This window comes from Nilaparvata lugens, chromosome 5 (genome assembly GCF_014356525.2).
Source record: "Nilaparvata lugens isolate BPH chromosome 5, ASM1435652v1, whole genome shotgun sequence".
NCBI classification, from domain to species: Eukaryota; Metazoa; Arthropoda; class Insecta; order Hemiptera; family Delphacidae; genus Nilaparvata; species Nilaparvata lugens.
The window spans coordinates 58,952,017-58,964,362 of record NC_052508.1 but is presented as its reverse complement, the minus strand read 5'-3'; the positions used below and the strand labels follow the sequence as shown (position 1 = coordinate 58,964,362).

Sequence of the window (12,346 nt, the reverse complement as noted above, 5' to 3'; positions counted from 1 at the left end):
GTATGTTACCGACATTTCTACCGACATCTATGTCGCGAATAGACTGAAATATTATTGTGAAGTGTTTAAGGTAAAACCACCAGTAGTTGACACTGCACTAGTAGTTGACACTTTTAATGAATAACAAGAGAAATAAAGGTGCCAGATGAATAATATTGTTCTGTCTGTGTAGTGTAGCTCTCTAGTGGTGTGTATGTGAACTACTGTACCGCCATCTTTAACAGAAGTCGAAGTGCAATCATCTCATGACAACAGTGCATGCTTTTCAATTAATAGTTGGGATTTCGTTGTGGAGTTGGCTAAGAACAGGCTAAAAGGTAAGGATTGCAAATTTAAACACAAATTATAATTTTTATTAAGTAGATGTTTAATACGTTGCCTTAGACTCTGAAGTATACATACAGTTTTTAAAATAACCTAAAAATTGAAAAAAAATGGCTGTTTGGCATCATGTCAACTACTGAAACTTGGAATTGTACTGTATTGAGTAGTTGACACGGAGTGTCAACTACTGGGGAGTAATATAATTTGATAATTCTGCTCTATTTGAGTGTTATTTAACTGCTTACATTTTTAATTTGTGCATTATAACCTTTAAAACATTTTCAAAGTATCATATCCAATAGTTGACAGGGGGTGTCAACTATTGGAGTTTCAATGTGTCAACTTCTAAATTACTCCCTTTTTCATTTTCAGATGCCTCCAACAAAAGGTAATTTTAGAAAATATACACAAGAGGCAATGGAAGCAGCTGTGGAAGATGTAAGATTGCATAATACACCTTATAAAACTGCAGCTAAAAAATTTAATGTTCCAAGGGTCACTTTGAAGTACAAGGTTGAAGGAAAACACCCAATTGACAGGTAACGCAGCTCTATGATGTTTTCAAAGGATTGAAAATAATATGAATTTTAATAATAAACTACAAAACTCAAACTACAAGAACCTAACAAAACTCAGTTCATGAAATTCATATTATTTTCATTGCTTTCTAATCATATAATCTAAAAGTAAGTTATTTGAGAGATTTTTTATCCCTAAGCATTTATACCTCATTTTGGACACAGCTGTTGACATACACAGTACCTCTAACCTCCACATCCAGAAGCCACCTCCAATCCTTGACCCTTGATTTGTGTCATCTATCATTTCCATATTATTCCACAACTATCATCTTCAAAAAAATTATTCATATAACTCATCATATTTTTGAATTCTCTCATTAATAATAATTAGAATAATTTAATTAACTTGATAGTTTAGAAATTCAATTGAACCTCTATATATTCTTTATATATCTATATATATTCTTTTTTAAATCTCACATACCTTAAGTTACATTTTCTTTGTCTAGCTTGAGAGTTTACATCACATAGTGTCAATGTTTGTCAAACATATGCAAAAAAAGGATATTCTTGTAGGATTGAAAAATTATTCTATTCTATTTGTTCAAGGAAAATGGGTCCAGCAGCTATTTCAAGTCCAGGTGAAGAAACAACTATCTGTAATTGGATTTACAGCATGGCCCATGCAGGATTTCCTGTTACAATGCAGGAGGTTGTATTCAGTGTGCAGCGCCTTTTAAAAGAGTTGAAGAGGCCGAACCCGTTCAAAGACAGCTGCCCAGGAAAATCATGGATGAGAGGATTCATGAGAAGAAACCCCGGAATAGCTGTTCGTATGTCCCAAAACCTTACAACAACGAGGGCTGCAGTAACCAAGGAAAGCCTTTGTAATTGGTTCTAAGAAGTTGAGGCATTTTTGGTTGAAAATAAACAAGAAGAGATTCTACAAGATCCAAGAAGAATCTTCAATACAGATGAGACAGCATTTTTTCTAAACCCAAAGGGTAGTAAAGTATTGGCAAAAAAAGGGGATAAGACTGTATATCAGCAAGTGAATCCAGATGAGAAAGAATGCCTCACTGTCCTTATCACAGGTAGTGCAAGTGGTGCTGTACCTCCCCCAACAGTTTTGTACAAATATAAAAGGATCCCGCAGGAAATTGCAGAGAATTTTCCTCCAGCGTGGGGCTTGGGAAAAACAGAGTCTGGTTGGATGACCTGTGAGGCATTTTTCGAATTTGTCGCTGATATTTTCTACCCATGGCTGAAGAAAGAAAATATTCCTTTGCCAGTTGCTCTTTTTGTGGATGGGCACTCATCTCATCTGAGTTTGCAAGTGAGTCAGTTTTGTGAAAAAAATGGCATAATCCTCATCGCACTGTACCCAAATGCAACGCATCTCTTACAGCCAATGGATGTTTCGGTTTTCAGGACTCTCAAAGAGCACTGGAAGAGGAAAGTACATGAATGGAGGCTATCCAATTTGGAGGCTCCAATCTTGAAGAAGAAAGATTTTCCAAAACTTTTGAAACAAGTTATAGACAATGTGCTACAAGTGACTATTCTGGAAAATGGTTTCAGAAAATGTGGATTGTTTCCATGGAACCCAGAAGCTATCACTCTACCATTAAACATTGAAGGTGAAAATCAAGTCACAAAAGCCAAAAAACGTAGCCAATTTTTGAAAGAAGGCCTTCGATTTCTCAATGAAAGTATTCCAGAAAGCAAGCTGAAAATATTTTGTAACAGTAGTACAAGTAACGAGTTGGAGGAAAAAGATATTTCACTCTTTGAACTATGGCAGAAGACAAAATTAGAACTGGAAAGTAATTTGCTGAATGCATCTGGTCCTACCAATGAGGGGGCCAATCTAAGCACTGTGGATGGGGACCTATCATCTGCAACACTCACTCCTGATGCTACTAATGAGGGGGCCAATCCAAACACTGTTGATGGGGACCTGTCATCTGCAACACTCACTCCTGATGCTACTACTAATGAGGGGGCCAATCCAAGCACTGTTGATGGGGACCTGACATCTGCAACACTCACTCCTGATGCTACTAATGAGGGGGCCAATCCAAGCACTGTGGATGGGGAGCTGTCATCTGCAACACTCACTCCTGGTGCTATCAATGATTGTATTGATTAGCCTGCTGAAGATAGTATTGATCATACTGATCTTTGTCAAGCTGGAACTTCTAAAGTATCTTCAGAAATCCCCAGCCCCTTCAAAAGACATTTTTTTCTCCAGAAAGACAAGAATGAACCAAAACAGAAACGATCGATGAAGGAGAAAATGCCTGCCATTGTCTCAGGACACCTGTGTCAAGAATATTTTAGAAAGAAGTTGGCAAAAAAGGAAGAATTAGAAAAAAGAAAACTGGAATGTGCTGCCGAGAGACAAAGGAAAAAAGATGAAAAAGAAAGAGTGAAACAAGGTAAAGTTCAGCAGCATAAGAAAAGGACTGCAAAGCAGGTGCTTCATTATGAAGACAGCTCAAACTCTGGCATAGATGAGGTGCTATCAGACAGTGATTTTAAAGATGAGAGTGATGAGGAAAGCATGCATGAGAAAACCCTGAAGAAACCAGTAGAGAGGAAAGTAGGTGAGTATGTAGTTTTTTCTTATGAAGATGAGCTATTTCCGGGTGTTATAACTGATGTTTGTGAAACAGCTGCTACTATTTCAGCAATGCAAAAATCTGGGAGACTCTGGAAATGGCCAGAAAAAGAAAGTTGATAAATTGGACTATGAATGGAGAAATGTAATATGCCACATTGATGAGCCTTTAAAAATGAGTACAACGAGAAATGTTTACTCAGTCCCGGAACTTGCATTTTTATGGGATTAACTTCTTTCATTCTGATAACTTAGCAGTCTTAGCACAACTCATATTCATTTTTAAACTTAATTTATGTAATTACATCAACACTCAATTTTTGTATTTTTCTACAACTTTCATCATTTATCTCATTCCTGTATTCATACAGAGTACACAAAAATTCATTTACTAAACCTTTTCTCATTAAAAACATGTGTAAACTACTAAAGAATGTCAATAAAATAAAGAGTGTAATAAATAAAGAGTTTTATATAGAGTGTCAACTACTGGAAATAAAATGTGTCAACTACTGAATATTCTTGTTTTTCCTTGGTGTCAACTACTGGACCTGTGCCCATTAAAAAAAAAAAATAATAAAATTCTCACATACATTTTATTAATGTTATTCTTGTGACAATATGATAGAGGAATAGATTGTGCATCTATCAGAAACTTTAAGTTTCCGCTAAAGTGAATTTGGTTTAAGTAATGTTAAAAACAAGACATATAAATCCTTAAGGTGTCAACTACTGGTGGTTTTACCTTACTCTTCTTCACATCAAAATAAATAAAAAAGGTACTAATTATAGAAATAGAAGTATCAATAATGAGAGTTCTGGATGACTTTGTTACCAGAATAATATTATGGCAGAGGATTCACATTATTCTTCTAATTTTCAATTTTATAATTTTTTGGGGGTGTTATGAGGGGAGGCAAGTGATTATCCAAATGTGGAGGCAAATGTGCTATGAACAGAAACCATTATTATTATCATTATCCTCCTTGCAAGTGATTAATTCTCATGTAAAATTAGCTGAGAAATCCAATGGAATTAGTTTGAAATATGAAAATTTGGTGATGATTGAGAAAGTGAGCAGCATATTATGAAATATTCAATTTATTCAACTTTAAATGTATAGGAATAGTATAATAACCCTCATTTTTGACCAGAAATTTGAATTATTTCTGTATAAAGGTGTATTGTAGAGGATTTCTATCTAAAGAAAGAAATATTCAGTGAATTTCTCGTCTAAAACGCACACAAATCTCACAAATTAGTATTCAAAAGTGACAAAACAGCAATCTTTATAAAATGTTTTTCTTTGTCTATTTGTCTTTTCTAAATCCTAATTTTTAGATTGCAGATTATTCCTCTAGTGGGGGCACTACTCAAAATGAAAAACATCTAAACTTACCTAATGTTCGGTTACAGAGATTAGTTTATGGGCCTTTGCTGTCCCGGATTATGATTAATGATCTGAGACAAGAAAACTTAAGCCCTCTCTTTGCAGATGATACCACAATCATTTGGTACACAATTACAATTGGTGAGGGTAGTGAACCTACAGCAGCATGATTGAGAGCACAGCCTCTCTGAGGTTGAGGACTGGTTTCAGCAAATAAGCTGCTTCTCTGTGTAGGTAAGACCAAGAGGTGATATGTACTTTGGCAACATGCAGGCATTCTGACATGCAGACATATTGATTGAAAATTGACAATGAGGATATCATATTCTTGGAGTGTTTAGAGAGCTTTCAAGTGTTTGAGTTCTTGAAGTGCATAAGAAACTTCTGTTTTTGTTAAACCATGAAGTTTTTAGTAACCTTATACTGTATGGTATCCTGATTTGGGGACATTCACAAGAGTGATTTTACTGCTCCAAAGAAAGCACTTAATAATATTACATATCAAATAATTACATATGCAAAGATGATGATAAAAGCAAGCCAATCATCTCCATATTGAGCATCCACAGAGCATGTGGACACTAAATATTTTGGCTCAACTACTATATTTCACAATAAGAAGCAACATTCCAATGATACAGCAAAGAGAGCAGGTGCATTCATACAACACTCCAAAAATGAAAGATTCAGACATTCTATGAGATAATGATATGCTGTCATTTGTTAAAGGTAAGGGGATATTTCTCAGTGCTGGCGTTGGAGATGTTTGGAATTTGATCAGTGAATGTCTTTAAACTTCCATGCTGAAGTGACTCAGTGGTAAAATTCTACACTATATTATTATTACTCTTCAAAGATAAATGTGATCTGTGACACTGCCATTGTCATCAAGTAAAACATGTGGTATGTTTTACCAATAATTTTTATTTTGAATGACAAGATCTATTGGGAAGTTTTGCTACTTTATTGAGAAATTGAAAATATAGGACATAAAAGCAGTTTCTCTTACAGGCAGTATTTTCCAACCAGCCGAATTTATCCAAGATGGTACCAATTTTCAACAATGGAGACCAAAACTAACCCATCTCTTTTCTACACATAATTTCAAAAAATTAATGTTCAGACCATAAAGAGAGTCCAAAAAATGTAGGCTATTCACTCTTTGCTATTTATTTTGAAAGACTCTCCTGATTTTAATTCAATCTGTACAATTCAAACCTGCATAGCATCACATCACATTGCTTTATATGTGTTGCCAATGCTAAGTTTTTTAATGTGGCTCTATATCTTAGGCAGAGCATGTGCTTTGAGCTGACTGATAACAGTTCAACATGTGATCAAAAACAAAAAAAAAAGAATGTGAAAATATATTTTGGTGTAAACTGTTCATGGCTCGCATATTAATACATTACATGGGCCAAAGACATCGCTCAGGTCATGTAATAATTGGTCTGAAATGGCCCAAGTTCATAGTAGTTGCTCCTTAACATGAGACTGGCGCTCTGTACTGCAAGCTGATATTTATGCTCTGGAGCTTGAAATGCTGTGTTCCTAAGTCTTTCCTTGTAATTTGCTACGGTATCTCTGTTTTTTCCAGGATGTGATTATGTATAGCATCAAAAAGGCAACAGTCCACAGATGTGATAAGAGTTTGTCTGTTCATTCAGAAGAGGGACTAGCAACTCCTGAAATTTTCAGGTGCTGAGACCTGAGAGACTTGCTCATTGTTGTACTCTCTTTGTAAGAGAGAAGGTCCTCTTAGTCTCACACTGTTCATCCTTCACACTCTTTACTAAACACTTGAAAAAGTGGGGTGTGGATGAGCTTGAAACCAGGCAAAACAGCAAACTATAGGTATGAGACCAGGCTGGATTAACTTTACTCTAGGCTGAACAAAGCTTGTTTTCTAGCCCATCTTTGTTTCTGTCTCTACAAACAAGCTAGCTGGTATCAGTAAGGAATTTACCAGGTGGGCAGGTTTCCTATGAAAGAGAGCTGCAGCTGCTTAGTACTGTAAGCTTTTTTCCCATTTTGTGATTAGTATAAATTTGTTTTGTTTGCTTTCGGTTCAGTTCATTTTACCAGCAGGTTTTTAATAATTGGTGTGTCCCTAAAACCACTTCATGCTCCAAAATAATAACTGAATGACTAAATAGGTAAACTTATATCAAAATGCAGTTTGAAAATCATTTTCATCCAATTGGAATGAGTAATCTACAAATATGTAGATAATAATTATCTATAATATTACTATAGGCTAATGAAGTGTATTATTCACATTTCAAGTACATTCTTCAAACAACTAAAACGTCTACTCATTATTCGAGCAATTCGAATAATGAGCAGGAAGCATGCGCTCAGAAATATTATCAAACTCAAAGGTTTCGAACATAACCTATAGAACATAATATTCTAAATTTCTAAGATCAAAGTTCAAAAACAGTATGCAATATGCCTATTCAGTATTCAAATAACTCCAAAACTCGTTTCCCTCTTTAGAATAGAATAGAAAGTTATAAATAGAATAGAAAGTACTAGATTTATATTTTTCAAGTTTATAGTTTGTAGGACTGTTATAGTTGAAACATGTGGAAGTAAAAAGTAAGTTGAACCAAAGTTTTGCTTTATTAAATACTTTTTCAAAAAGTTTAGAGAATCTTTATGTCTATCAAAAACAACATTAATTTTACCTTACTGCTACTTTAGGTCAACTATTCTCATTTTTATTTGAAAGTAAATAGCCCACTCAACAGTTGTCTAATTATGGCATTTATTTATGTCTTGTGTTATGTGAATGTACTGTACCTACAGTACAGAATTATTTTATTAATATTACTATAAACTTATATTATTTCATATAGATATTTCATTTTTAATAATTTTATGTTTATTCATTCCTTCTTCCAAAAATATGCAACTTGCAAAAACCACTTGCAGGAATAATTTACATTTTTGATAATTCCTCAGTTTCCATCTTAGGCTCATACCTTTCTAGAAGAACTCAGCATGTCTATCTCGGTTGTGCAAATTCCCAGACACTTCCGGTGACTTTTGGTGTTACTCAGGGGTGAGTGCTTTGGCCTACACTGTTCCTAGTTATGATAAATTACCTTGACAACCAAGGTTTCTCTCTAATATTTGCGAATGATGTAGGCCTATCTCTACTGTCGTCGGGTGCTGAGTTTAAGCGGGTTTTGGTAGTATCTGCAGAGCATCTTCGATCTGATTCTTTGTGGTTCCTGGCTAATCGGTTTCAGCTGAATGAGGAAAGACCCAAAGGATCATCCGCAGTTTGTCACAAGAACCACGTCCCTCTCAGAATTCAGTGAAGCTGCTGGGTTTAAACTCAGCTGGAACAGTCATATAAAATCAGGTAACCAGCCAACTCTCCCGCATTTGCTATCTGGTGTTTAAGATGAGGGTCTGGTGACTGAGAAATATCTTGTAATAATGTATCACGCTCTCTTCCATTGCCACATCACCTATGGATTGCTCCTGTGGGGTCACTCGACAGGGTTTGTTGAAGTCCTGAGGCTGCAAAAGAGGGATATGAAAATAATAATAGGCAGTGACCATCTCTTTGCACTGTAAGCCCATCCTTGCTCGCCTTGGTATACTGATAGTCATCTGTCATTTCATCCTCCTGGTATATGTCAAGAGGATACAGAATACTCTGGCTGCTCTTAGTGGCATTCACCACCACCCTGACTCGAATCTCTTATATTATGTTAAATCCTGGACAATTATCTGCAATTTATGTTTTCATTACCTCTTCTAAAAAAGTTTTTAACAATACAAAAATATAACTTTAAACGATATTGTAGGCTTCAAAAACTTAATATTCAATTCAGCCACATTGTACGCAATAATACTCTGTCGCCCACCCTCACTCTGACTGACGGCCGCCGCTCAGTTGTCGTCGACTGGCTGGTGACGCGCCTCTCCGTCGAACACGCTCCTCACCGCCTGCGACACCACCTGCCCCATTAAACATATCCTTGATCCAGCCGTCGCCTCCACCAGCCGCTCGCCTCCATCCACCGTGGAGCAGTGACCGTCCACCATCAGCCGATCGACCTCCTCCGAAGCTCTCACATTTAGTACACGATTTCTTCACTCCTTACACGTCCGGAAAATTTTCGACCTTTTTCTTCTGGTCTCTGATGCAAAGTCTTTGTGCATTACAAATCTTGATCCCGTCAACTTTCTACTGTTCTTTGTACTTTGTTTTTGTACGTTGGGAAAGTGGGCGATAAATAAGGTAGATGACTAATACAGAAGTCTCTAACTATTTCTGCGTAGTTCACAGTTGCACAATCATAGTTCAGTCCTCGCAAAATTAGATTGTTTCTCCGTCATAAAATCAAATAAAATTTTATTTACTAATTAACAATAGTTTTACAAGAAAATAAATGAATAATTTGTTGTTAAATAATTGGCTTGGCTAAAAAAAGAAATATTGAGCTCTAGCCACGAGTTGAAAACATTCTTTACCTACATTTTAACATGATTTTAGAATTAATACAGCTCTTTATAATATAATACAGACCAGCACAATACAGATGGACAAATCAAAATAAAAAATCATAAGTACCTCATGTAATATAGTTAATCATATAGCATACCCTAACCAAGATACTTCAAATATTTCAAATAGCACTAGAATTTCAAAACAGATTTAGTGGACTTTTGCATACTTCAGTAAATATTATTAACAACATCAAACATACGGTATTTAAGAAAAATTGAAAAATATATTTTGTTTATCAATTGGGAATTTTAAAGTAATAATTTATTTTCACCCATTCCTTTATTGAATTAAGTTTAGTTTTTGTTATTTTTGTAGATCTTACACTCAACACTGAAGCTGCTGCAACAGTCGTGGGGATGTGCGAAAAATTGAAGAGAATTTGATGCTCTATAAGCTCATGATCAGCATGGATTTTTCCCATCGATATTCAAAAAGTTATAAGAGCAAAAATAGCATAAAATAGAAGGAAAATGTGTTTTTTCAAAAATGTCACATATTTTAGAGCGGATATCTCGAAAAGTGAAAGAGATATAAAAAAAGTTGATAGATCAATATTTTAGGAAATTATGTAAGCTTTAATTTCTTATAGAATAGTCATGTCTGTAAAATGCATAATTTTTGAGTTATAACTGAGAAACCAAAAATGGTACATTTGAACCACCCCCACCCCTTCAGCACAGGGTGTAGGGGTGGGGACTTTTATATGTTTACCTCCTCACAACCCTAAACAGAACTACGGGGTCAAAAATTGTCTTCCAAACTTTTCCCTCTATAACAGTTCTATAACACTTTATGACTGGGCTAACAGTGGGACGTATATATTATAAGGAACAGTTCGAGGAGTAAAAAGGTGATTATTTTTGTTCAGGAATAAGATTAAATTTGTTATGTAGGTTTGGCGTAGCGTGGGTAAGCCAATTTCTTCAATGATATTCCTGCTAGGATAACGCCTGGGCCTTCCTAGCGCCGCTCTAATAATATATATTTGCATTATAGTTTTTTTAAGTGGGCTGCTTATCATAGGCTGCTCCCCAAACAAAAGCTCCCCACACCTCTCCCTGAACACACATAGCAAGAGACTTACTTACTTCTAACTTCTTATGTCTTCACCACGCTCCAAGGATCGAGAAATTGCCAATGTTTTCTATCGATCTCCTTATCAGGGTTGTCAGTTGTCGAATGCACCGCTATCCTCTGCGGTGGTGGTATTTGAGATCTTTAATATAGATCCATAGGATCTTTCTGTTGAGTTGTAGGGATGGGTCCCACTACAATTAATTATCGTGGAGCAGGGAATTTTGCAGTTAAACACTGGATCTCCAAGTTATTGAGTGGTAGGAACGGTTCCCTCTTCAAGACGATTGTCAGATGTCAAAGATGGTGCAAGTTTACTCTCTCATACTGTTGTCTCCCTCCAATTTGAGAATCAAACTGTGCATATCCAGGATTAGCTTCCAATAAATACCCTCCATTAACAGCTAGTTCAAATTTGCATTGACAGTACTAACGTCCGAGTCCCTCCAGGGTTCACAAGCCAAGTGGGGATTGCTTGGCCTAGTCCTACGATTGTTCTTCATGAATATCAGATCATGATTACTCGATGGGTTTTTACGCAAATGATTTAACTTATGGATTAAATATCGAATAATCTATAATAAAAAGGAAATAATTGGCTTATACATGTACGGGATAGGAAATACACGAATGACGCATCATCACGTCTGAACTACTGAACTGATTAACTTGAAATTTTGCATATAGATTATTATTCACCAAGTATGGTTATAGGCCTATTTTCAGTTTTTCAAGAATTCAGTACGTCAAGTTTTCAGTTTGTCAAATTGTCAGGATTGCAGTACGTCAAGTTCAAGTTCGTCGAGTTTCCAGTTCTTGATACTTTGCTTGAGAGTGGTCATTTTAAAAAAAGTGTATTCAACAGTTTCATCCTTTATCAATATCTTCTTCTTCTTTTACATCCATACCATATATGAAGGAAGGATCTACGGAATACGAAATACATGTCTGACGCATCATCGCGAACTACTGAGCTACAAATATGTAGATAATAATTATCTATAATATTACTATAGGCTAATGAAGTGTATTATTCACATTTCAAGTACATTCTTCAAACAACTAAAACGTCTACTCATTATTCGAGCAATTCGAATAATGAGCAGGAAGCATGCGCTCAGAAATATTATCAAACTCAAAGGTTTCGAACATAACCTATAGAACATAATATTCTAAATTTCTAAGATCAAAGTTCAAAAACAGTATGCAATATGCCTATTCAGTATTCAAATAACTCCAAAACTCGTTTCCCTCTTTAGAATAGAATAGAAAGTTATAAATAGAATAGAAAGTACTAGATTTATATTTTTCAAGTTTATAGTTTGTAGGACTGTTATAGTTGAAACATGTGGAAGTAAAAAGTAAGTTGAACCAAAGTTTTGCTTTATTAAATACTTTTTAAAAAGTTTAGAGAATCTTTATGTCTATCAAAAACAACATTAATTTTACCTTACTGTTACTTTAGGTCAACTATTCTAATTTTTATCTGAAAGTAAATAACCCACTCAACAGTTGTCTAATTATGGCATTTATTTATGTCTTGTGTTATGTGAATGTACTGTACCTACAGTACAGAATTATTTTATTAATATTACTATAATTATATTATTTCATATAGATATTTCATTTTTAATAATTTTATGTTTATTCATTCCTTCTTCCAAAAATATGCAACTTGCAAAAACCACTTGCAGGAATAATTTACATTTTTGATAATTCCTCAGTTTCCATCTTAGGCTCATACTTTTCTAGAAGAACTCAGCATGTCTATCTCGGTTGTGCAAATTCCCAGACACTTCCGGTGACTTTTGGCGTTACTCAGGGGTGAGTGCTTTGGCCTACACTGTTCCTAGTTATGATAAATTACCTTGACAACCAAGGTT

At 35.2% G+C, this 12,346-nt stretch overlaps 2 protein-coding genes across 7 annotated transcripts in view; both read left to right on the top strand.

Moving 5' to 3' along the window:
* The first annotated feature begins 39 nt into the window (after positions 1-39).
* On the top strand, positions 40-3,904 carry LOC111056028. Its single transcript, XM_022343345.2, has 3 exons — positions 40-317; positions 697-863; positions 1,455-3,904. Exon 3 carries the CDS (start codon positions 2,059-2,061, stop codon positions 2,995-2,997), a length of 939 nt encoding a protein of 312 aa, XP_022199037.2. The 5' UTR covers positions 40-317; positions 697-863; positions 1,455-2,058; the 3' UTR covers positions 2,998-3,904.
* Positions 3,905-11,647: 7,743 nt separating this feature from the next.
* The window catches only part of LOC111046153, a 95,830-nt gene continuing 95,131 nt past the window's right edge, over positions 11,648-12,346 (top strand). For all 6 annotated transcript variants that reach the window (XM_039428905.1, XM_039428907.1, XM_039428906.1 and 3 more), the window contains exon 1: positions 11,648-11,824. The gene's annotated coding sequence lies outside the window, so the exon portion shown is untranslated. The remainder of the gene's footprint in view (positions 11,825-12,346) is intronic.

Excerpts from the sequence above, each read along its gene's own strand:
- LOC111056028 (XM_022343345.2), top strand. The coding sequence starts at position 2,059 with ATGACCTGTGAGGCATTTTTCGAATTTGTCGCTGATATTTTCTACCCA.